The 26857-nt window shown below is 46.5% G+C and overlaps 1 protein-coding gene across 1 annotated transcript; it reads right to left on the bottom strand.

The window, feature by feature from the left end:
- LOC8073275 (wall-associated receptor kinase 4) lies at positions 3061-26122 on the bottom strand. The gene is made up of 3 exons (XM_021464619.1): positions 25002-26122; positions 6326-6508; positions 3061-4319 (listed from the first exon to the last, which is right to left on the bottom strand). Exons 1-3 carry the CDS (start codon positions 26038-26040, stop codon positions 3334-3336), a joined length of 2208 nt encoding a protein of 735 aa, XP_021320294.1. The 5' UTR covers positions 26041-26122; the 3' UTR covers positions 3061-3333.

The following is a 26857-nucleotide window of genomic DNA, read 5'->3' as shown; positions in this document are numbered from 1 at the left end:
TTGTTTAGTTTACCCAAAAATTTAAAAAAATTTCAAGATTCTCTGTCACATTAAATTTTGAGTCACATGCATGAAACATTAGATATAGACGAAAACAAAAACTAATTGCACAGTTTGCCTATAAATCACGAGATGAATCTTTTGAACCTAATTAGTCCATAATTAGATAATATTTGTCAAATAAAAACGAAAATCCACCGTACCGAAATCCGAAATCTTTTCGGAACTAAACCCTCAAAGCATCATTCCCTGACACCAGCCCACCTCCACCTGACATGGTTTTCAGGCGCCCGGCCGGCAGAGACTCCGGCCGCTCATCATGCATCGTCATGCATGTGGCACCACCTGACGTCGTCGTCTCTGAATCTGATGGCCGGCCCTCCGAAAGAAAGGGCCATGCCATGCCATGCCACGCATGTAAACGCAGAGGACGGGGGCGCGCCCTGCCCTGGACCCCCTGCAGGTCTGGACCATGCATGCATGCCTGCCTGATGCGAGCACGACGTGCCATCATTCCCCTTCCCCCCCTCGGAGTCCGTGCCCCCGCCGATCACGACGGCTGCTCTGGATGGTTCAGGCCGCCTCGGACCTCGACGTCACCGGCCGAGGCTTGTTGCGCTTGCGTCGTCGTCGCCGCCGGCCGGCCAATCCGTAGCTCTAGCTCATCATGGGGCTACAGGGCTAGCGTTCCGTTCTTGTGCGTGGTCATGCCTGCGTGCCTGCGAGATTCATTCATAGCTCTTTGGGCCGGCTGGACCAGATACTGACTTGTATATGCATGCATGCATGGCAGCGCTTACATCCTCGACTACAGCTCATCTGTACGTTGGTTGGTCGCCGTCCGGTCAATGTCTCCGGTCTTCTTCTTAAAAAAGCTCTGATTTGGCGTCTGATTATTGTCAGTGGACTACCTAGGTAGACAAATGCTGTTCACAAGTAATTGTATGATGGGGGTCGGGGGAATATAATCAGGGGGCCTCTCTGGACCCATGATAGGGAGTTTGCCTTTTGCATGCGATGGAGGAATTATCCAACTTCAAGTGTAACCTCATCTCACAAAATAACTTTGACTTTGAGAGTGCCAAACGAAGAATGTTAGTTTTCTGCTCTCTATTCCAAATTATATACAAAGCCTTATTTGCTATTCACTTAGATATATAAACTTCCATCTCGTTAAATTTTCATCATCTCTTTCTGTGTTTATACCGTGTCATGTTAGCGATGTTTAATACCATGAAACCTACACTAAAATTGACTTTAGATTATGTTACAAGATCCTAATCATTGATTTGATGTGAATCCTAGGACAAAATCCAATTACTACTGGAACACGTACACTAAATGTAAAAAAAAACTGAAGGGACTGTACTTGCAACTCTGAATAAATAACAGCCACCAAGATACCAGGGTCCAGGGGCGCATGCGAACATGCATCCATGTGCCAGCACTGTGCGCTCATGAACTCGGAGTACGACGCCTCGTACTGCACCCTAGTTACTCCGCTGTTGGATGGACAACATCTGAGCTCTCCCTGCGCGTTCGATCGAGAATCTTCAGACTCATTGTTGGCCTGAGAAAATTACGAAAGGTTGCATGGACTTGGGATAAATTTTGCAGATGAAAAAGGAAGTAAAGGAAAAAACAACAGCGATAAACTCTGGTAACACCGGTGACAGTACAGCTCTGCAGAATATCCATAGAACACGGCTTTATCCCGGGCCGGATGTTCCGCAAAGCAAGGCAACCAGGCAGGTGAGGGTTCTGACGGCATGCAGGTTCGTATGACTTCTATCATAAATGAAAATGAGTAAAACAAGGAGTCAAAAACACGATCGAGTTTGGTAAGTACGACAGCTGAACGTTGAATATCTCTTACTGCTGAATACTCTATGACACAAGAGAGGAGACAAGAAAACTAATGTTAACACCAACATGCAACTAGAGCAGAGGTTCTTGTGAAAAATGATTGAAAAACCCTGTCAGAAATGTGGATCGGATAGGCTGCTCTAAACACTGACTGCAGCACTGTAGATATATCTGAATCCCTAGCCTGATGGCATTTGGCAAGGGCGTTAATGCAGCAAGTATTTGGTGCTGCGCTGCTGCTGGGGTATCGACCTTGAACTGGTGAATTTATTATAAGGAAAAGATCTGATTTAAACGCATGCTAGATTTGGGATCACCTAATGGTAGGAGTACGTTACTGCTAGTCAATAAGATGGGACCGAATTATGTGAGATCCCCGAGCACTAAGGCAAGCGTTAAATGGCACTTGTAAATAATCATTGTGGGTCCTGTTTGGATCTTGGACCAGCCCACATAGTTTGTGAGAAGCTTGTGCCGGTTTGGAAGGCTTGTCCCATCCGACTCTTTTGCTATAGTACTTAGATAAGCCAGTGCAGGTGAAACTAGTTTCTATTGTTTACTGGCTTTGAGTTTATTTTGGAGGGAGAGAAATACAGTTCCTTGCTATACTTTAGAGGATTTTCAAGAAGCCGGAGCTGTCGTAAGACCAAATTAGGCATAGGAGAATCAGAATGCATTATGTTCAAAACATGCTTGGAATGCAGTTAATAGTTTGTTAGTGAAGTTTCAGTACATCATATATGAAGCCACCGAATAGAAGTACAAATTTAGCACCTTTGGCATTGCTGATGCCCCAGTTGCCTTGGTCCAGAATTGTTTTAGAAAGTTTTATACGATGCAATTCTGGATATGGAAAACATGTACTAAGAAATTATATTTTAACTAAACAATAAAGTAAGGTAATGTCTAGATTTATGTGCCTGCCCTAAACAACAAAAGATTCACTATCGAAGAAGTGTCATTCTAGCTATCTTTGTACCATGTATATAGACTACTCATGTGGGTCCCTTGTATATGGACTATACATATAGTTGCTTTTATCTCATTAAAACAATTTTGACAGCTAATTTTTTTAGTACATTCAAAGGCACTGCAAGTTATGCAAATAATCCACAGGCAAATAAAACTATATCACATATCTCGATGGAATAGACAAACACGCTTGAAAGTATCTGGAGAGAAATGAAACTATATATACATGAATATAATGTGTTGCACTTTTGAAATTGGAATACTCCATTTTTAAACAAAGGCAGTATTATGGTAGTAACAAATATTCAGCATTTAAGTACAAGGAGCGTGGATAATAACATACGCAGCTGTGCTGTGAGCAACAAACCAAAGCGAAGATCCAGAGCAGAAATGTTCCTCGTGAGTGCCTACATGAACGACACACAATAAAGGAACCACAATATTTAGGCCGGATACAGGCCATTTTGACATCGCTACGGTTGCAAGCGCCATGTGTTATGCTTTGTAAGCTTTCTTCAGGTTTTGAAGTTGTGCTTCTACATCTGTCATCTCTGGCCTCTTGTCTACTTCAAGCTTTAGGCATTCTGAGATAATCATGGAAAGCTTATGAAGTATTTCCATATCTTTGTCTGCTATAATTTCTGCATCAAATAAATCAATGGCCCCATTCTCTTGTGTATATGCGTCAAGAAAAGTTTTAATTAGACTACTGTTTTCACCCAAAGCTGCCTTTTTCCTGGCCAAGAGCTCTAACAGCACAATTCCGAAACTGTATACATCACTCTGCTTTGTTAACAAGCCTGACTGGATATATATTGGGTCAACATAACCCATGTCACCTATCACATATTTAGTATGTGATTTGTCTATTGCTATAAGCCTTGAGATTCCAAAATCAGAGATTTTTGGATCAAAGTTTTCATCCAAAAGTATGTTGCCAGGTTTGATGTCACCGTGCAAAATAGTAGTAGAGGTTTTTGAATGCATATATGCCAAACCTTCTGCTGCTCCTGCCGCTATATTTAGACGAATGTCTAGACGGAGGCTCACCTTGGGACTGCTGTGCAAAATGTCATCAAGGCTACCCTTTGGAACAAACTCATAAACCAGCATTGGGACATCAACCTCCAGGCAACAACCAATGAGCTTTACAATATTCTTGTGGATAACTCGTGATTGGATGACGATTTCATTTGCAAATTGCTTCTCTTGTGACTTGTCTACATTAATTGATTTCTTAATTGCAACCACCTGATTATCAAGAAGGCCTTTGTAAACCTGCCCAAAACCACCTTTTCCAATAACATTCTGAGATTGTATGATTGGCTTAAGCTCCTCTTTTTTGAATATCTTGATGGTGTTAACCTTTTCTAGTGTAGGACCCCCATTTTTATTGAAAAACTCTCTTGTCTTCCTTTTCTCCTCCAGCAAAAGCTTGAACAATACTAAAATAGACAATGCAGATGCAACACCGATTATACCTGCGTACATAATAACATAATTAACATAATTATGTTTTAATCGATGAATTTGCCCTTCATTTAAGTAATAAAGTAGGGATAAAACTAGTTTATGGAATTAATAAATTAAGTTGGGATTGTTGGCAAGTGGAGATTGCATAGGAACTTTAGTTCTTTTTTTCAGAACCTTCAAAAAGTGCAAGGTGTCCCTATAGTTTGGTATAGAAGAATCGAGTTGATCCAGATATAAGGGAAATCAGATCCAAAAACCTTACAACCACATAAGGAAAACTTGTGAAAACCCCTAAACAAAAATGAGGCTAGAACAACAGTCACGAAACCAACAAATAGATAGGGACTAAAATGGATCATCGTTAACATCATTGCCAAACTTGTGTCGTACATCTCGATCACATGAGTGGTCATTGATTTTATCGATGGGGAAAACACTACCGCTAGTTAGAACATCCCTTTGGATACTATTGGGGGTGTGCCTCTTGGCACCAAAAAGAGAGCTTGATCTTGCAAGTGTTGTTGCGGCACTAGGGTCACATCTCCTGGTGATGCTCATGAGCTCGACAAGTCTACATGTCATCACTAAAATGGCAATTATATGTACTTGGCCACTTGGGAGTAGGGTGGGGTGGGAGAGGGTGCCCTTGCATGTGGTCAAGTTGGGTGAGCTACTAGGGTAGGCCTGGGACGATGTCGAGGTTCACACCACAGTGACACAGAGCTATAGACATTCCTAGAGAAGAATGCCTTGAAGGTCACATGGAGTCCTTGCACATGGCGGAGAGCGTGCTTGTAGTCCAGATGACCAAGGATCAACAAAGGAGACAAACCATGCCTTGGAGGAAGAGCAAGTACGGTCTAATGAGCTAGACCTCACCCTACACAGAAGGGGAAGACAAAGCATAAGGACATTGGTGTACAAATATACACCTATTTTTTATGAAAACTATCCACAATCTAGTATGTATGCACATCTATATACTAATGGTTCACTTCATTAGTCTTATATGAGGCCAAACTTACCAAGTAGCTCACGTTTTGTATACCTAGAAGCTATCCTCCTTTTTGGCGGATATTATGCTATGTTGGACCAGCCAAGTATTATCACGCATGCTTCGTCTCATGTATGTATCATGGTCCAATGTCCAAGGCAAGTCTCATCTCAATTAAGCACCTCTTCTTTGCATGTTTGCATACATGTTGCTTTAAACCTTTATCAACCCCATAGTAGTTCTCTGATATGTTTGGGAGTTGGCTTTGATGGTTTGGGAGGGATTTAAAACCTTTAATTTTGTATTGTATTGACCATCGTGGCCTTTAACATATCATTCCATAAGATATATATGGATTTGGAGATAAAAACATAGTGGACCATATGCCTATACATTTGTTAATCTTGTGAGCACATGGGGTGAAGTACTTAGAGGATGTTTGGTTGGCTAACCAGGCAGCTTTGCCTACCAGTCAAGGATCCTAGGGTGTTGGTTTTTTGTCGCCTAGCAGCCAGGATCACTACCTAGGAGGCCAGTTGTCTGTCAGAGAGCAAGCCAAACATATACCCTTATTCACTACAATAGGTGTCTACTAAGAAGCTGAAGTAGGTCATGCTATAGTAGTTGCAAGCGACCACAATATGGGTACACACAACATATTGCCATGCCTTCGTAAAGAAAACGGGCCACATTGGCAATTCAATTTGGATTTTGGTGTTTGATGGTCAACATGACCATTTGGACTAATAATGTCTCCAAGTGTGTATATGATACAGTTCAATAGGATGCAGATGCAGACTTGGACAAATATGGAGATGATCTACACCTCAAATGACTTTTAGAGCTTTGAAGACGTTTAATCATATTTGTTATTATTCATAAAATTATATATAGATAAAACTACCTTTGAAACCTGACTTACATCTAAATTTGTTTGGTTTTGTAAAATTAGACTCAAGAGATAGCTTAATGGCCAAAAATAGATTTTAGAATACAATGTTGTTTGTTGGATAATCTTACCGAATGTAACCACCATTGCTGTTAGGGGAAACACAATTTTGCATGTTCCATTCTTTGCATCACCTCTCATTCCAAGTTCACATTGACAATCGTAGCCTCCTATTGTATTCTTGCAGATCCCAGAGCAAGGATATGTATCTCGTAGATCAAGGCGTGCATCTCGAAGCACACACTCATCAATGTCTACAAAAGAACATATTATAAAGAATAAACATACACTTTCATGCAAGATAGAAAAATGGAATGAAACATGCTACTCGGGCTATTATAACATAAAAATATTATAATTGTTATTATTTGGATATGACAACACAATATATATTCTTAAATAATAAAAGAAAAGATGTTTCCATGATCTTAAAATATAATTGCACCAAAGTGAAGAATTCCTGAACGAACGGAAACTTAGTCAAAGTAAAAACCATACTTTCCCTCTTTTTAATGAATGGAAATGCCCTTAAGATTCTAAATCCAACACATATTTTTTGTGGTAGGGTAAGATTGATGCAGCAATGGTAGCCACATCATCCCTATTGTTGACCAAGGTTAGGGGCTTCAGGTCTAATCTCTCGGTCCTTTTGACTATAAGGACGCGGGGATTAGACCTCTTGTATCATTGGAATCAATTAACTATCCTCATGCAAGTTGTGAGGTATCTGACACTAAGGTATCTTGGGCCCACTTATCAGCCATGAATAAGTCACCAAAACTAGGTAACATGCATCTTTATCTTATTACTCCACTCCTTCATCAACTTCATCTTCACCTTCTACAACATGAGGTAAGCACTTGGGAAGGCATCAATGAAGCTTCAATCCAACATACCAATCCATCCAAACTCTCCAATGTTTTTGTAGAAACTTACCAAAGTGCTCCTTCATCTTCTGTAACCTTCCTCTTCATTAGGATTGGAGGTTGGAATCTCTTCTTGGACTCCTTCTGATTTGACATCAAATCTTGCAAGAGTGGATCATTATAACAATCTCCCTCTAATCCAACGTAGGACAACTTAATTACTAGAACTAACATGTGTATTGAGATATGTTAGACAAAGGTATTTAGATTGTAGGGATGCAAGAGAAGAGTTTGATCAAGATTTGAGTAGAGACTTAGAAGAAACAAAGAAGATTCATCACTGGAGTATATATGCACTCAATCAAACAGATTAGAGAAGCTAGATCATATGGTGGCTAGTAGAGATAAAACCAATCAAATCAGGGCCCACAAAATGATCTACTGAGGAGTAAGGAGGCCAATGTATCATACAGTGATGATACATACCTATAACAATGTAAATATGACATGCACATTGCCACTAAATCATCCACCAAATGAAGGAAGATAGGCTATGTCTTGGTGCATGATATGGTAGAGCATTGTGACCAACTGATAGATCATCTAATTTTGGTGGACCTCACCAAGTGACACTAACCGTCAATTGTTAGATGCCCCATTGGACTATTAGTTGCACCGACTTGGGAGCCATCACATCATCTGGTGGTGACTGCTTTTGCAGATTTGTTCCCAATGCTAGCTAGTTTCTTTGGCGCTACATATAAACCAATTAAAAGCATATTGAACCATAGAGCAACAAAAAGCTTGAGCATGTATTGCAACACTTCATCTACCATATGAAATCTTAATGTGCACATCCAAAGCTTATAATCTATCTTAGAGATAGATTCACAAGTGGTTAGGATTTTGCTTTTGTGCTAGGTAGAGCTAGGCTTTGTGCCAATATAATCTTGGTCTGTCGTGACACTTGATGGCTTGGTGCTACTCTTGTGATGTTGACATTTGAGTTTGGTGTGGAGAGGTGGTGACATGATGATGGTTGAGGTATGAGAACATCCCTTTCTCAATGGATAAACTTCATAATGGATGGCTCAGTGTGATTGAAAGAATTCGATAGTGACGTAGTGGCTTGCAACACTTGCCTTATTTTGTGCAATGCCTTTCTATTTAACTAGGAGGATTCCCCGTGTGTTGCCAATGGTATGAAAGGGGAATATAAATATGGCCTCAATGTAGTCTATTGAGTCATCTATATATAGTTTTAATAGTCAGTTTCAGAAGAGGAAGAGAGGAGATCACGTGAGAGAATAATTGCTAGCAGTATGTATGCATGGTCATGTGTAAGTAGCTGCATCCACTACTGCAACCATTTATGAGTGGGCACTTAATTGCATGCAACAGCAGGAGAAGTGGATGATGACATGGCGCAAAGAGGTGCAAGAGAATTATCTTAGTGGGGTTTGTCTTTATAGGATATATAGATTAGCTCAACACCATGACTAGCATAAGACTTGGTGACTGAGAACGTACCAAGTTGGAGCTTTAATATGTACAAGGTAGTGCATTTTGGCAACTAATTCCATAATATACATCCTAGTGTCTTTGAGAATCTAACCTTCTTGCTTGATATGTTTACTTATCACATTTAAAATTGCATATTACACTTGTTTTTTGACCTTTACCTTTCCTACATTTGCTTCACGTAGTTGATAAATTTTGGGTTTATGTTGTAAACTCTTAGGGTTTGGGTATATATGTAGAGGACACTAGAAAACATAATTGCACATTTGGCTAGACTAATCTATTATTTATCCAATGTAAATCAAGTAAAGCCCTAGGGTAAGTTTTTGAATACCCAATTCACCCCTCCCCCTCTGGACTATCATAGGTCTAAGGTACCCTAGCTTCCTTGCAAGTGGCATCAGATTTAGATCTCACATGTTTCAATGAGGTCAAAGCTAGTTCAATTGGCATACTTATGAAATTGGCTTATTTAGAATTGTTAGCTAGGCTTCACTTCTTAGTGAGCGCGCGAAGAATCTGACAAAGGGGCCACGATAGGTATAGATATGGCTCCTATTTTATCACAAAGTGTTTTTACATAGAAAGTGCTTATGTAGGAACACCTTCAATCAAAGAGGCTTGATGTGTAGCACACACGTCTCATGGAAGAGGACATGAAGAGTCAGACTAAGTTTAAGATAAAATTTTATGTGGTTGCAAAATCAACAATATTTCCTTTTATATATGATGGTGTGCTCATTCATGTTTATTTGTACAAATAAACAAGATCTTTGGAGTGGTATAGATAATCATCGAGGTACAAAGGGTTTGAAACTACCCCCATGAATAGCAAAGGCAATTGAGCCTCTTAAAGCAATCGAGGAACTCAAGGAAACATTTTCTACTCATTATGAGATATTGATTAACATGTTCAATTTGTTGGACAAGGAGCATGAGAAGCTTAAATCTAAGCATAAGGGACTTAAATGAATTTGTGTCTTTGTTATGCCTAAGGTAGATGTGTATCCACTTCTTGTGATTTAACCACTTGCAACAAGGTTCATTTTCAGAAAACATGTGATGACTTCATTGAAAAAGAGAATGATGAGCTGAAGTAAGAGGTGGAGAGTCTCAATAAAGAGGTGGATACTTTGAAGGGCAAGGACACAACAACGAATGTCCATCTTTGTCGATGAAAGCTAGTCGGCAGTCTACCTTGGGGTATACCCACGGTAGTAGTTTATCGGCAGACAGGTGCGCAAGCTACGAACTTGATGGTGACGCAAGACACAGACAAGGTTTTTATCCAGGTTCGGCCGCCGTGTGGGCATAATACCTACGTCCTGCGTCTGATTATATTGGATTGTGTTGAGTTGAGATGAATTGTCTAAGGGGGGTCCCTTGCCTCTCCTTATATAGTCCAGAGGGAAGAGGGAAGGTTATAGATCTGGAAACTAATCCTAGTTGGTTACAATTGCCATAGATAGCACGATATCAATTCCTATTCCAACCGAGTAGAATCCTGCTTGATCTCCACGTCTTGTTTCCTTGCGCGAAACTCCGAGAAGTTGGATCAAGACTTGAACTATCTCATGATGGGCCAAGCCTCCTGGCCCAAGTCTAGCCGTAAGGGTATAGGGGTTTATACCCCCACAGCTAGTCCCCGAGCACCATGTATTATGATGTAACACACCGTCTTGAGCTTCTTCGACCAGTGAGACTTAACATCATCGATTAGCATGAAAGTCACCCAAACAGTTGCAACGGTATTTTGACCAACTCAAAAGACAGTTGTTCAACATTGACATCAAAGAAGCAGGTTGTTCGAAGAATGCATGGTGCTCTTGAGAAAAAATATTTCTTTTCCCGATGAAGTGTGCCCACTTTACTTTTCTGAATAGCAAAGTATGCCAAACACAAGCAAGTTCACCGCATGGTGAAGTGTGCCCACTTAGTCCTCGAGCCTGGTAGTAGGTGACGTAGGCACGTGGTGCCAGGTTCTAAAGAGAAAAACCACATGGAAAATCTGATACTGAAATGCATCGCCAGATGCATCGTACCGATGTAGTCCCCGAGTTTGCTGGAAGGCGAAGCATGAGCCTTGTAGCAAGGTCTAAAAAATTAGAATTATCCGAGCAGCCATTATGCAATTTGTTTTTTCAATGTCGAGATCGTGTTGCACTTATTTGTGTTGGAGAGAGCCAGTTAACCAGTCCCTGAGTGCGTCATGCTCGAGGTTTGGCGCAGTCCCCAGACTTTCGAAAGATGATACTAATCGGCCAGTCCCCGAGTATGTCGTGCTCGATGGTCGGTGCAGTCAACATGTTGTCGAGAGTGCAGACTAGTCGACCAGTCCCCGAGCGTAGCATGCTCGGTGGTTGGTACAGTCTCTAGGATGTCGAATGGGCAGACTGGTCGACCAGTACCCGAGCATGTCACGCTCGGTGGTCGGTACAGTCCCTAGGATGTCGAATAGGCAGACTAGTCGACCAGTCCCCGAGCATGTCATGCTCGGTGGTCGGTACAGTCCCCAGGATATCGAATGGGCAGACTAGTCGACCAGTCCCCGAGCATGTCATGCTTGGTGGTCGGTACAATCCCCAAGTATATCATGTCTGTCTGACCAAAGATCCTACTTATCTTTTTGAAAAAAATCATATCGCCGTATTAATGTGCGATGTGACGGAGCGTCCTGCCACATTGTCAGGCTGTTGCATAAAAAGGTGCGCCTGGTAACTGTGCAGCCGCTCTTTGCGTGGTCCAAGAAAAAGGAAACCATCAATTATTCAGAAAGGCCACCAAATTAACTGCGATAATTATTGAACACCGAAACGCCGCAGCTACCGCAAGATCCGCCCACTTCCCCCAAATGTGGGAAGTGTGAAAGGTGGGTTCTCTGTTATAAAAGGCTCGATGTTGCATCCATATTCTTTACCCAGCGGTTGCATAACAGCCTCCTGCCTTTGCCACTACTGCCTCCTGCCTTCGCCATCCTCATCATCCTCAACTCCTAGTTCAAAGCTCTCCTTGCTACATCAATGGCGAAAAGCGATTCGAAGAAGAGGGCCGAGATGATGGCCAAGGAGTGGAAAAAGTCTCGGAGCAGCACGAGGTCCCTCAACAACCTCGTCAGAATGGGGCTGCTGCACAACCAGGAGCTCGACGGTTGGAGGGCACCAGAGGGAGAGAGTTACCCCGACCCTCGCGCCGGTGAGATTGTAGTCTTTGAGGATTACTTCAAAAGGGGATTTGGGATTCCCGTTCATCCTTTTCTCCAAGGTCTTCTCCTTTACTATGAGATCGAGATTTGCAATCTGCACCCGAACTCTATTCTCCTTATCTCCACCTTCATCCATCTGTGCGAGGCCTATGTTGGAATAGAGCCGCATTTCGATCTCTTCCGTTATTTATTCTGTTTAAGGAAGAAGGGAGCAGTTGGAGGCTCCAAGATTGTAGGTGGAGTATACCTCAATCTTCGTGACAAGATGAAGAACCGCTACCTCAACTGCCCATGGAACACCTCCCTCACCGAGTGGTACAAGAGGTGGTTCTACATCAGGGATGAGCCGGGCAGCGCCACGTTCTGTGACGTCGGTTACATCCCCGAGAAGAGGGTTAGCTAGATAGATCATCCAGAGTATACTGGTCAAGTGTCAGGACTGATGAGCCTGATCGACTGGTCCCGCCCAGGAATTTCCTCGCCCGACCAGTGATGCCTTGCCAAAGGAGGGTGCATTCGGCGTACGAGTACGCGGGAAGCCAAGACCCGACCAGGATGCACCGGGATGGCTTGGAAAAATCAGAGATTCAGCGTTTGGTGAACGAGTTATTCAACTTTTCTGACAATAACTTTGTTCGAAGTGATGACCGGATGCACGCCTTCAAGCTAGGCCGACCAGCTCCCAAGGTAAATGCGTACCTTTGTTTATTTGTATTGCTATGTGAGTACGGTAGCCTTTTGACTGATGACTTGTCGCTGTTGTATTGCAGATAGGAGATATTGACCAGTGCTCGGTGTATGTATCGCTGGCACCTGGTGTGGACCCGCCGGCAGACAATGCTGCTTGGTGTCTCCAATACACCAGCAGCGATGAAGACCAGAGCGGCCGAGCACCGACCGCAGATGACATGGTGTCCGGGAAGAGGCCAATGGCCGTAGAGCCATCTCCCACGGAAGCAATGCCGGCGGAGACCAGCCACGCCCCGAAGCGTCGCCGGCTTGTGAGGATCATCGATAACGGCGACGAGGAGGACGAGACTGCTCCATCCTTGGTCCGGAGACCTCGCATCCGTCCTAACGTCGCGCCGATCGACACTAGTCGGGTAACCAGTGATCCGCCTGCCACGCACATCGAGCCAATATGTCGCGAAGGAGCAGAAGCGGCAGCGGCGGCTGGGAGGACCAGGAGAAGGTTCTTTACGGCGACACCCCGGAGCTCCGACCTATAAGTTCTAAAACATGTCTTCTGCACTTTCCCTTTTTTTTGGTAATTTTGCATTATCTCCTCTTTGTTAGTGCGGCTTCGGATGTTGATCCGGGCAATGTTGCCGGCTTGGGGACAACCGAGCCGGCAGTTGCCGATAAGGATGCCGCCGACCAGACCGGCCGCGAGCAACCCGTGGATCAGCCCGCGGTTGAGCCCGTGGCGGAAACTGCCGAAGAGGACCCGGCTAAAGACAAGGCCGGGGCGAGGACCCCGACAAGGGGTGAAGAGACAGTGGGGACGCCTCCCCCGAGCAGCGTTGCGGAGGAAGGAGACAAGGTCCCGACCCCCCCTCCTACTGAAGAAGAGAGGGCCCCAACTCCGATCCTGGCGGAGGCTTCCACACTGGAGGGCTCCCCTAGCCGCGGTAAGGGTCCAATGATAACCGTTACCTTGGTTGGGGGTAGCGAGGAGGGCGCCGAGGCCCCAGCGGCCTCTAATGAGGAAGTGGAGGAGATCTAGGGGCGTCCCCACGATGGCCGTCAACACGTTTACATGTGGTGCTAGCATGGGGACCACTGGGCCAGCCATGAGGAGCTCGCCGAGACCGAGGAGGCGGCGAGGGTAGAGCGCATTGCTAAGTGGCTTGTTGATGAAGTTAAGGTGAGGGATCCTGTATTCTGCCAGAGTATGTATATACTGTTGCTTACTCACTCTATGATACGTATATTTCTCGTAGGGTGCAATGAAAACGGCGAAGTACCGAAAAAGGTGCTTCGACCAAATTGAAGGTATAGTCGTCGAGAACAAGGCCTTGACCATAGAGGTGGACCACCTTCGGTTGGAGGTCGAAAGGGAGGCGGCCGAGAAGGCGGCTCAGGAGGAGCGCCTGCTGGATCTGAATCGACGACTAGCCGATAAGGACCGTGAGAAGAAGGGTAATCTGAATGATCCGAGCAGTTGTTCTTTTAACCGCATGGTCAGTTTTGATGACCAGTAATTGTTGCTTCAGGTCTGGAGGAGGAGATCGAGCGCCTCTGAAAAGAGAGGGATCAGCTCGACCAGGAGCGTGTCGGTGCGCTGGAGACCGGGCGCAAGGTTGGCGAGGAGCTGAAGAACAAGAATCAGGAGTTGGCTGGTAAGAGCCGTTTCGCCCTTTTCGACCACATGGTTTTCTTTTCCACTTGTTTATACTGTCGTAGTATGTTGCTGACTGTTTGTTTGGTTTTTCTTGAAAACTCAATCGTAGTGCTTAAAGTCAACACTAAAAAGCACCTCGATGAGCTGGTAAAGGAACGGGACTCCTGGAAGACAAACTACATCAGGATCTGGAAAGGATTTGCCCCAGTACTTGACCTGATCAGTCCCGAGCTCCCCGAGGACTAGCCCCGCGCGCCGAAACTGACCTCGGTCGAGAAGGCACAACAAGCGTGGAGCTGGCTTTAGCAGTTCGTCAAGGACGCCTGGGAATTTGCCAGAGCGCACATCCTCAGCATGGTACGTGCTCACTACCCCCTGGTCAACTTGTCCTGGCTAGAGATGGGATATCCCAAGGAGGTTGGTCCGAAGGAGGCAACCTTCGTGTCGGCCTGCTCGACCTATCGTCGACTGTGATTGGCGATATAAATCTCTGCGGGACGTCAACTCCCCCCGATCAGCCCAGATCAGATAGGTCGGCCAGGGAGTTCTCGGGAGTGTCGATTGCAAGAGATGGGCGGTCGACGCCTGCGTTCTCGACCAGCCAGGCGCCGGTGGCCCCGACCCCTTCGGCGGGACAAGAGAGCCGTGCGGGTGATCAGCCCGAGCAGTAGGTTTCTAGTGTAGTCTGTAGGAGTAGACTAGAAACCGGCCAGAGGTTTGTTTATTGTAAAATTTGTATATAAAGTTTGTAATAAAGTTTTATTTTTGAGAACCATGGTTTTGAGCGCTGTAAATAAATTTGTTTGAGTGATGTATTACTGAGTCATGTTGATTGGCCTTGAGGAGCTTGTCCTGGAAAGTTATTGTGGCGCTTGTCGAGTATTCTGCGTATGTAAAAGTATATAGCAAAAAAGGCAAAGTTTATTATTATTCATCAAAAAAGATTTACAAGTAAAATGTACTGAAACTTAGGGACAGAAGCATCGTAGTCTGTCTATGTGCCAGGAGTTGGGCAGGCATGTTCCATCTAGGTACGCCAGTCTATAAGATGTAGGGCGTGTAACTTCGGCGACCACAAAAGGTCCCTCCCAAGGTGTGGATAGCTTGTGCATTCCCTCCTGGCTTGTTTTCCATTTGAGTACCAGATCACCGACCATGAAGGAGCGATCTTTGACGTTCCTATTATGGTATCATCTGATGGCCTCGAGATACTTTGTTGTTCGAAGGCAGGAAGTCAAGCGTCTCTCTTCTGTGCAGTTGATCTCGAGTTCTCTGGCGAGGTCTGCTGAAGACTGGTCGAAATGTTTGACTCTGGGAGATCTAAAGTCTACATCTGATGGGAGCACTGCTAGTTTGTGTTCGGAGACCCTAGACCACAGCCGATAACTCCTTCATCCACCGTCCTGGTGCCCTATCGTTTTCCGTGTACAACCTTTTCTTTAGAGCATCGATAATCATTCCATTTGCTCGCTCGACTTGACCGTTGGCTCGCGGATGGGCTACGGACATGTACTTTATGACTATGCCTCTATCATCGTAGAAGTCCCAGAATGTAGAGCCGGTGAACTGAGTGCCCAGGTCAGTGATTATGCTGTTGGGAACTCCAGAACTGTGTATGATTTGATTGAGGAATTCTACCGCCTTTTTGGAAGTTGCTTTGACCAGTGGCATGTACTCGATCCACTTCGAGAACTTGTCGATCAGCACGAACACGAATTTGAAGTTGCCAGGAGCCAGTTTGAATGGCCCGATCATGTCGAGGCCCCAATAGGCAAATGGCCAAGACGACGGAATCGTCTGGATCTCATGAGCAGGTACATGGGTCCGTTTAGCGAAGAACTGACATCCTTCGCAATGTCGAACGAGTTTCTCGGCGTCGGCGACTGCAGTTGGCAATTAAAAACCTGCTCGGAAGGCTTTTCCGACCAGTGTTCTAGAGGCGGCGTGGTTACCACAGGATCCAGCATGTATGTCTTCCAGTAACTTGATGCCATCGTCTTGGGATATGCATTTCGACAAGACTTCTGAACTTGCATTCTTGCGCATAAGCCTATTATCGACCAGTATATAATTTTTGGAGCACCGGATAAGGTGCTCGTTCTCCGTTTTGTCTTGAAATCCCGAGCCGTCGGAGAGATACTTAACAAAAGGAGCACGCCAGTCGTTGCCGTTGGTGGTCGGAGCGGTGCTTCCCACGAGCAGCGTTTGGTTGTGTGACTTTTCGGCCGGGTCCATTCCGACGCTAGGTGTGTTAATGTCCTAAACGAAAACACCTTACGGAATCTAGGCTCGGGATGATGCTATCTTTGACAGCGCATCTGCTACTTGGTTCTTGTCCCGGACCACGTGGATGTACTCTATGCCATAAAAATTTGATTCCCACCTCCGGATTTCTTTCAGTATAGGTCCATCTTTTCATGAGTTGTGTCCCACTCCTTATTTAGTTGGTTGATAACCAGGGCAGAGTCGCCGTAGACATAAAGGCGCTTGATTCCCAGTTCAACGGCCAATCGGATGCCATGTAGGCATGCTTCGTACTCGGCGATGTTATTGGAGGCTGGAAAAAGGATCCTAAGGACGTAGCGAAGTTTGCCCTTGTTTGGAGAGATAAAAAGTATTCCAGCGCCGGCTCCATTGATGTTTAGGGACCCATCGAAGAACATTGACCAGTGATCGAAGACATCCAGAGAAGGTGGTGCGTTGAGATCCGTCCATTCCACGATGAAGTCGACCAGGGCTTGAGACTTTACGGTAGTGCGACTCTAGAAATCCAAAGAAAATGGGCATAATTCCATGGCCCACTTTACAATTCTGTCGTTGGCATCCTTGTTGCGCAAAATGTCTCCCAACCGAAAGCTTGTAGTAACCAAGACCCGATGGCCATCGAAGTAGTGCTTCAGCTTTCTTGAGGTGATTAAGATGGCGTAGATTAGCTTCTGTATCTAAGGATACCTAGTCTTGGACTCATTTCGGACTTTGCTTATGAAGTATACAGGCCTCTGGACTTTATAGACGTGGCCTGGTTCATCCCGCTCGACCACGAGCACCGTGGAAACGACCCGATCAGTTGCTGCTATATAGAGGAGCAGGTCCTCGTTAGGTTGAGGTGTGGTGAGGATGGGTGGTGAGGTGAGGAAAGCTTTGAGCTGGGTGAATGCCGCATTGGCCTCTTCTGTCCAGGAGAACTTTTCCGATGCTTTCAGAAGTTTAAAGAAAGGAAGCCCTTTTTCTCCTAGCCTGGAGATAAACCGGCTGAGAGCAGCCATGCACCCCGTGAGTTTTTGGACGTCTTTGACGTTCCTGGGTTGTCGCATATCGAGCACCGCCTTGACTTTTGAGGGGTTTGGCCGTATCCCGTCGCGGCTGACGATGTTACCGAGCAGTATACCAGAGGGAACCCCGAAGATGCATTTTTTAGGGTTAAGCTTCCATTTGTATTTATTTAGCGCTTGAAAAGTGCGGTCTAAGTTGTCGATCAGGGTGCTCGCGTCCCTGGTTTTGACGACAACATCGTCGACGTAAGCCTCGACGAGGTCATCACGTATCTCGTCGTGGAGACATTGCTGAATAGCGCGTTGATAGGTGGCTCTGGCATTTTTGAGTCCGAAGGACATGGTGGTGTAGCAATATGCACCAAAAGGAGTGATGAAGGCAGTTTTGATCTGGTCGTCTTCCTTTAGCGAGATCTGGTGATAACCAGAGTAACAGTCGAGAAAAGAGAGGAGTTCGCATCCGGCCAATGAGTCGACCACCTCGTTGATACGAGGGAGACCAAAAGGATCTTTAGGACAATGTTTATTAAGATTAGTGTAATCAACGCACATTCTCCATTCATTATTCTTTTTTCTTACAAGGACCGGATTGGCGAGCCAATCGGGATGATACACTTCTTTAATAAATCCGGCTGCTAAAAGTCTTGTGATTTCTGTCCTAATAGCCTCCTTTTTGTCACGAGCGAACCGTCATAGCTTCTACTTGATGGGTCTTGCGGTCTTTGAGACGTTGAAGGAGTGCTCGATTAGGTTTCGTGGGACGCCGGGCATGTCTGCGGGTTTCCATGCGAAAACGCTTACGTTGTCCCTTAGAAATCTGACGATCGCGTCTTCCTATTTGGCGTTTAGGTTGGCCCCAATGAGAGCCGTCTTCTCTGGGCTGCCGTCGACCAGCTATACTTCCTTGTGCTCTTTGGACTTAGAGCTTTTCCTTGGAGTCTCCTGCTCGGGTAGTTGAAGCTGGTCGGGTGGAACTTGCGTGGCTTGTGTTACAGTTTCTGCCATGCGAATCGATAGGTCGATTGCTTCGGTGATCTTGAAGCTTTCCTCTTCGCAAGTGTATGTGGTGTAGACGTTGCCTCTGACAGTTAAGACGCCCTTCTCAGTCGGCATCTTGAGGACCAGGTATGAGTAGTGCGGAACCGCCATGAACTTGGTGAGCGAGGGGCGGCCTAGGATTACGTGGTAAGTCCCGTCGAAGTCGGCGACCACAAAATTGACGAACTCTGTGCAGAAGTGGTCTGGTGTTCCAAACTAGACGGGCAGTGTTATGTGTCCAAGGGGTACTGAACTTGGACCCAGTAGGACGCCCCAAAACTGAGCGTCATACGGCTTCAGCTGCGCCGGGGTTAGCTTGAGAGCACGCAAGCTGTTGCCGAAGAGGATATCAATGGAGCTACCCCCGTCAACGAGCACGCGCTCAAACCTGACGCTGTTGATGCACGGGTCTAGGATTAGAGGGAAGCGCCCTGGTTCTGGGATGGCGGCCCACTGGTCCTTCCTGTTGAAGGAGATCTCTTTGTGCGACCAGGGGGAATTTCGGATCAGCAATCAGGCCATCGGTGCTGTCCACATTAAGGCAAGCTCTCTTCAAGAGCTTTCTTTCTCGTTTGGACTCGATGGAAACTTTGCCTCCAAAGATGGAGTGTACCACGTCGATGGGACTGACATATTGGTGCTGTGGGTCCCTATCCTGGTCGTCGTCTTTGTCTTCCTAACCGTGTCTATCCTGTTTCCCGTTTTTCTTGACGGAATCCCCCTGAGCGGCCTGCTGTGTGTAGATGCTTTTGAGGACACGACATTCTTCCATCGTGTGGTTGGACTTGGGATGGAGTTGGCACGGTCCTTTCAGCATCTTGTTATAGTCTTTCTGGTAGTCTCGCCGTCCATTGGGATGCTTGATTGTATTCACCTTGTGGTCGTTGTCATGAGGTCGCTTGCCTCTGAAATCGTCGCGGTTGTCGCGACGCCTGTCCCACCCTTCTCGGTGGTCGCGGTTGTCGCCGCGACGAGGATTCCGGTTGTCGAAGCGTCCACGACTGTCGTCTCGTCGGGGAGGCTGGTCGGCTGCTCTCACATCTTCTCGGATGAGTTTTTCTGCGTCATCGGCATCGGCGTAGTTTTTGGCCGTGGCGAGGAGCTCAGCGACCGTGGTCGGCCTTTTGCACAGTAGCTTACTTCTTAATGCTTCATGAAAGAGTAGGCCCTTGATGAAGGCTGATATGGCCTCGTCGTGTGAAATCTTTGGAATCTTAAGACGCATATCCGAGAAACGTCGGATGTAATCGCGCAAGGGCTCGTTCTTCCTGTCCCTTATCCTCTCGAGATCGTATTTGTTTCCCGGCTGCTCGCAGGTAGCAATGAAATTATCAATAAACGCCTAGCGCAGTTCTTCCCAAGAATCGAAAGAGTCCTCGGGTAGGCCGAGGAGCCATTGATGGCCAGCTTGGTCGAGGACGACTGGGAAGTAATTTGCCATGACGTGCTCGTCCCCTGCTGCTGACCGGACTGCGATCTCGTAAAGAGTGATCCAGTTTTCAGAGTTCTCCTTGTCGTCATATTTTTTAAGCTTCTCGAGCTTAAAGTTGCAGGGCCATACGACTTGGCGAAGGTGTGAGGAGAACTGTCTTAGCCCGGGGGGCCATGTGTTGCATTGTACTCAATGCGTCGCACGTTTTTGTGTACCGCTCGTTCCGTAGCGCGCCTGTTGATGCGTTCGCGGGCATCCTTAGGAGGGATGTTGTGGCGTAGATCCCTGTCTTGGTTCACCTCCTGACCACGCCCGCGTCTTTGTTCGTGGTAAGTGCCAGCGTCCCGTCCATGATTGTCGCGGCGGGTGTCCTTCCTTCGATTGTTGACGGGTGATCGGCTACGATGGAGCCCACCGAATTGCGGTGAGGTGCGGCTCCGATGAGTCTGGTCGGAGGTGACCTCCGTATAGGAGACGACTTGGACTCTTTGGAGTAGAGTAGCGGTCTGTCCCATGGCCGCGATTAGATGTGCCCGTATGTTGGTTCTAATGTCGTGGTATTCCGGAGTATCGAGGAGGCGATCTAAGTTTGTCATGGCAACAGCGACATTAGCGCTTGGTTTCTTATAGACCTACTGATTTCCGACCATGTCGAAAGCATCACCGAGATTATTTGGGACAAGCTGTCGCTCCTCGTCTGCTCGTCGTTGGGCATGGTCGGCGTTGCGCTGCTCTTGTTGTTGTCTCTGTTCGTCGGTTTCGCCTTCAACGACCGGTTCGTCATTGTTGACGTTGAGAACCAGGTCACATTGTCGGGATGGAAAGACTGGGAAGCGGGGGAACTCCGGGGGGCATGGCGGTAGATCTAAGTCATAGTCTTCGTCCTCGGGGTGTAAAACCTCGGTAGGAATAGACCCTGTGCTGGAGTTTGTACTGCTGGACTTGTCTTCTAGCAAAGTGCGGATGGAGACCATGTTGACAAAGTGACTGGCTGCTCGCCTGTTCTGGCTCGGCGAAAAGCCCGCCTTACCGAATAGAGATTGAGTATGCCGTGAAAACTGGTCAGCCGCGTTGCTCAGACCATAAGGGCAGTCCTGGTCTGGGGAGGCTGTCTTGAGTTTGACAGTCCGTCCCACGGGGGTCGACGTTATCGTCAGAGACGTCTCCAGTCGTTCGTGCGTGGATACACGAGTTGATCGACGGGAGTTGAAAAATTTTGTTGCTGCCGTTTGATCGGGACTGCACGAAATCGAATCCACCTGGTTGGAGGCTTCGAGAACCTTGTGGTCGGCGCGATCGAGGGCTTGAAGAAGATCCAAGTTGTCGACTCGCTTTGCCCTGTAGCGAGGGAGCGGAGGTCGGGTCCTCGGGGTTGGCGTGATCGAAGTCGACGCCTCTGCTGTCCCAGATTGGATCTGGGTTTCTACCGAAGTCATGGTCGTAAGGCCGCCACCACGAGTTGTCCAAGTGATCTGCCCGACGGTGAACTTGAGACCTTCAGCCACGGCCACGGAAGCTGGAACAATGACCATCTTGTTCGTCGGGAGAGCTGTACGCACTCCCCCTACCTAGCACGCCACTGACAACGAAAGCTAGTCAGAAGTCTACCTTGGGGTATACCCACAGTAGTAGTTTATCGGTAGACAGGTGCGCAAGCTACGAACTTGATGGTGACGCAAGACACAGACAAGGTTTTTATCCTGGTTTGGCCGCCGTGTGGGCGTAATACCTATGTCCTGCGTCTGATTATATTGGATTGTGTTGAGTTGAGATGAATTGTCTAAGGGGGGTCCCTTGCCTCTCCTTATATAGTCCAGAGGGCAGGGTTACAGATCTGGAAACTAATCCTAGTCGGTTACAATTGTCATAGATAGCACAATATCAATTCCTATTCCAACTGACTAGAATCCTGCTTGATCTCCACGTCTTGTTTCCTTGCGCGAAACTCCAAGCAGTTGGATCAAGCCTCGAACTGTCTCGTGATGGGCCAAGCCTCCTGGCCCAAGTCTAGCCGTAAGGGTATAGGGGTTTATACCCCCACAATCTTTCTCAAGATAACCATGAGCACTGACAAAGAAGTTGTAGGAAGGATCAACTCTGCATGGTTCAAGTACGACCAACGAGGCCCCAAGTCCTTGCAATGCATACAAGTCAAGGGCAATAAGGTGGAGACGGTAAAGACCAAGCCAGTCATTGAAGGAGTACAAAATGTACATCAAGCCTAACTACAAGAACATGAACTAAAACTTCAAGAAGCTTAGCAATGACAAAGTGGTTGACAACAAGGTCGGGCAGAAGGATTGGGGATGTAAGTATGTAACAAGTCTATTTGGGTACTCAAGAAGATGACCAAGAACATTGTTGAGAGTCATAGAGTTTAGATCTCCAAGATGTGAAGGTCATGTGTGGTACTACACAGAACATGGAGAGTTAGCATACATGGGACCACGAAGGTGCAACATATTATCCAAAACCAATGCCACAGGTAACTATGGATAACATATCCAACCTTATAGTATCATGTGGCATTACCTTCTATAGGATTGCATTGCATATTTATGTTTGTTCACTACACTTTGCTCAAGGTATATGACTTGCTCCCTAATTGACATTGATATCATGATCAATGTGAATTCTATCAACTGATATCAAAATTACAATTGGCATCATCTGATTCAAAGGATGTAATCTTATTAAAGGCTACTAGAATGTGCTTAGGGTTTAGTTTGGAAGCTGGAGAGAGATGGGCTTGGTGCCCTTGTAATCTTACTGTGATGAGACACTTGGTACTGTGGTCCAACTCTAGCACTATCGATCCTCCGGGCTTGGTGGGGAGTTGCTACGACATGGTATCTAGGATAATGAGGAGACCTGTTCCTCGGTGAAGGAAGTTCAGTGAACGGTACCATAGTGATCAAAAGAGTTCAATAGCGATGCGGTTAGCCTTAGTGGCTTGCAACACTTACCTTGTACAAATTAAAGCCTTTGTGGCTATCTCAACATCGTGGTTAGGGGAAGGCTTGGTGACCTAGACAATATCTCACCCTGTGTAATAGTGGTAATGAGGTCTAAAATCTTGTTTGCTAGAGTACCCCTTGAGGAGCTGTAGCAAATCCATGGAGCTGAACTCCACGATGTTTCTGGATTGGAGTTGGTCGAGCTAAGCATGTTTGGCAGTAAGATCAACTCCAACAGTTTGGGATTTTTTGTTTCCCAAATCATAGACTTTAACGACTCCCCAAATGTTATGGCAAAGGAAAAAAGATAAATCTCCAATAGTTTGCTATAATTCTTTTTGCAAAATTAAATGTTGGGTCCATGATCTTGTTCTTTTGCTGCGGGAAGGAGTGTTTCCGCGTTCCTTCGAGTGTCGTGTGGATCGCTTCAGCCGAGTCAAAGTCAATCGCGATCTCACCATGACTATCAGCATCGCCGAAGTGCTTCAGCATGAACTCAACGATGTGCCCTGGCAGTTCCATATAGACAGCGAGGACAGGCGGCCATACCAGCGAGGACTCCTCTTCCTCTCTTCTGCCGACAGCGCCCGTACCAGCTTCTACTTGTGCTTCTGCACCACCAGAGTTGAAAGCTTCGGCGCATTGCCTCCTCCACCATCCACCATCGGCTCCGACCGCTGTTCCAAGGCCAAGAACTGCTCCTTCTTGCCGGCAGTTTGTGTGCCACCGCCCTTACATGCCCTCGCCGCACTTCTCGGCTTCATGTGTGGATCGCCGTCGCGTGGGCTTCGCACGCGAGGAAGGCCTTGGCGCGCGCGGGAAGGCTCCGGCGGCGCGCGTGAGTCGCGATGCGTAGTCGATCAACAGCGCGCATATATCCGCGTTGGGAGGGATTTTTCCTAACTTGCCAAAGATGGGGAGGCGGGATGGGAAACTATTGGAGAGTAATTTTTGTCAATTTGCCAAAAAATTAAGGATGGGGAGGAGGGATAGCAAACTGTTGGAGTTGCTCTAAGAACAAGAAGTGGAGCTGAGTTTTTTTTGATATATAGGAGGGGCCCCAAAGAAGCCCAAAGTGAGGGGTGGATGGATCAGGGAGTTGAGAGAGAAGTATTGGATGGCTTAAGATTGGTAATGGGCTGGCCCGTTCTTATTGCAGAGGCGGGTCTCTCAATAGTGTCATATTTGAAAATGGTTAAAAAAAAATTTTCTGTATTAGGGTCTAATATGATTTATAGAGGCGACATAAAGATAACATCTCTGAAAATGAAATTCACTGAGAAATTGCTTTTATAGTAGTGAGATTCTAAAGTTATACTTTATATGTTGAGCACATTGTTTATATGGGAATACAAATAAGTGATAACGCTCAAAGTTATTGTTATCCAGATTCCAGAGTGACCATGGCAAGGGCAAGAAGGACAAAGGCCGATGCCCAAGAAACTTTGGCGATCGGAATCTGTATCCTCGTAATACATCAAGCAGGTAGCAATGAAATGGTTGAATCTTGGCCCAAATTGCAAGGATGGACAATCAAAATGCCTGGTGCGGCTAAAGTTTGCAGCTAGCATCGAGCTGTCATAGTCAATGGCTACATACTTTAAGAGAGGAGTACGTACTAGCCAAAAACTTAACTTGGGGAAATCTTTCGACCGTATCAGCCTAACAAATATGGCAAGACCCGTATAAATTTGTAAAATGCTCAAGGATATATTACAGCAAATTAGTTTCATTAAACCTATTACCTAAATTGTTTTCATATGGTGCATTTATTTGGCCTACTAGTATGTTAAGTCCATCCGCTGCAAACTTTGTTAAAATTAGAGATGTCTATCTTAGAATAAAATAAATATGACCTATATTTTGAATCGAAGAGAGTAGTAGGTTAGTTGAATTTATTTTCTCATGTTTGTTAACATTACTCAAATGGGCATACACACTTTATTTCCGGTGTATGTGAGAAATGTGCGCAGCAATTGAGAACTAATTAAAGGCATTCTGCTAGCGTCGTCACTTCTCTTTGATTGAGACTAGAATTTAGTCTTAATAACGAGCTGATCTGACTGCGTGCTTGTATATAATATACATAATGCGGATTATCACAAGTTTGCGTACCTCGGCATCCATCGGGTAAGTAAGGGTTTCCTTCGTAACCATCTTTGCACTTGCAGAGATACCCAATGCCATGGGTGGCGTTGACGCACACGCTGTTGCCGCTCCGGCATGCTGCAGGCAGCCGTCCTCCGGCCAGCAGGCACGACTCATTCCTGATGGCGAAGTCGAGGACGAGCGGGACGCCATCGGAGGCCGTCGTCCTGTCGAAAAGTTCGTGGCCGTACAGATCCCCTGCAGAGAAGCTGTACCAGGACTTGTCCACCACCATGGCGTATCTGCATGGGGTGGTCTTCCACCCAGTGTTGTTCTGGTGTTCCATGCTGACGGTAAACATGTCGGTCCCCGGCGGCATTTCCGCGCTGCAGCAGCCGAGCCCCAAGCATGTCCCGTTTTGCGCTACCGACGGCGCGTCGATCAGCGACTTGCATGTTGCAGAGTAGTTGGCGGCGGTGCTGCCAATCTGGCCGGACAAACGGGCCTCCACGCTCTGACCGACGCCCACCAGGGCGTTCCTCGTCGTCGACAGGAGGAACGCCGGCGAGAGCTTGACGCTGACGACGAAGACGCTAATGGAGTGGTAGGTCTCGTTCACGTTGCAGTCGTAGCTGACAGGCCCGTTGACCCGCGCCACACCCTCTGCGACATCAATGTCGACGAGGTCAAGGATCCAAGTAAACCGGCGGCCGTCGTCGGTTCTGATACCGGGTAGGTCGCCGCCTTGGTTCTCTAGGTAGTAGCCGCTCCCGTTCTTCATGATGACGCCGCCGACGGTGGCTGACGGCGGCGTGTAGGAGAGGTTGCAGTGGATGTAGAAGCCTGCGCCGAAGTAGCAGCCCTCCTTGGTGCCGAAGGGGTAGGGGATGCTGATGTTGCCGCACTTGTCCGGGCAGCCAGGGAGCGCGATCGGCCAAGCAGCTTCATCTTCTTCGGCGGCTACAGCTACGACGGGCATGATCAGCAAAGTCGTTGCTGCGGCAAGGCTCAGCAACGACGCTATTGGCATTAAACATCGCCTTCTTGTGCACAATGAAGGGAACATAGCTAGGACTAGCTGTTGATGATCTTTGGTTTCCTGGCTAAATGACTGCTCTAGCTATTACCCCTGTGCTAAGCTCGGTTGTCCAAACATGGCCCACGTACGCACTTATAAGCAATATGTAGACGAAGCAATCATATAGACCTCAATCATCAGGTTTTCAGCTGGCAACAACGGGAGAGAGAGTAAATTTCCTTGTATAAAAAAGATCTAGACCGATGGCGCCATGGCATTGCCAGTTCACAAGGAATCACCCAACGAACTACCTTCATTTTTTTTTTGCTTGTTGACTTTGTTGTTATATGTGAAAACAGGATATTGATAATTATTTGTTGGTCTGCTAACATTTACATTATTTGTTACAATACATTATCAAATTTGACTCCGTAGCGTGTAGTCACTACTACAGAAAGTTCATCGTCGTCAGTTCCATAACCCCACTTCACCGACAGTTTTGGCCCTCGTTGGTAAATGTCTTGGGTGATAGTATGTCTGATTACCGCTAGTTTCGCAAAAGTCTTTGGTGATAGTCTGTCTGATCACCGCTAGTTTTGCACCCGTGGAGGTATTGGTCATCACCACTGGATCAGCGTCTGACCTGGCAGTGCTGTCGGCTACTTCACTGTTGCATCAAAGTACGAACTGGCGGTGAGAATTGGTCGCTCGGTGTTGCGGACGATCCAGCAGCGATGATATGGACAACGTCAGCTAGTGTACACCCGTGCAGGACGGAACATTAGCACCGGTCGGCAAGGGTCTGTTGCCCATGTTCCCGAGCCGGTGCTGTCCTTGCGGGACTAAAGCTCCACCCTTTAGTCCC

This window comes from Sorghum bicolor, chromosome 7, assembly GCF_000003195.3.
Source record: "Sorghum bicolor cultivar BTx623 chromosome 7, Sorghum_bicolor_NCBIv3, whole genome shotgun sequence".
Taxonomy (NCBI): domain Eukaryota; kingdom Viridiplantae; phylum Streptophyta; class Magnoliopsida; order Poales; family Poaceae; genus Sorghum; species Sorghum bicolor.
The sequence above is the reverse complement of the archived record's forward strand: the minus strand, read 5'-3'. Positions and strand labels throughout refer to the sequence as shown.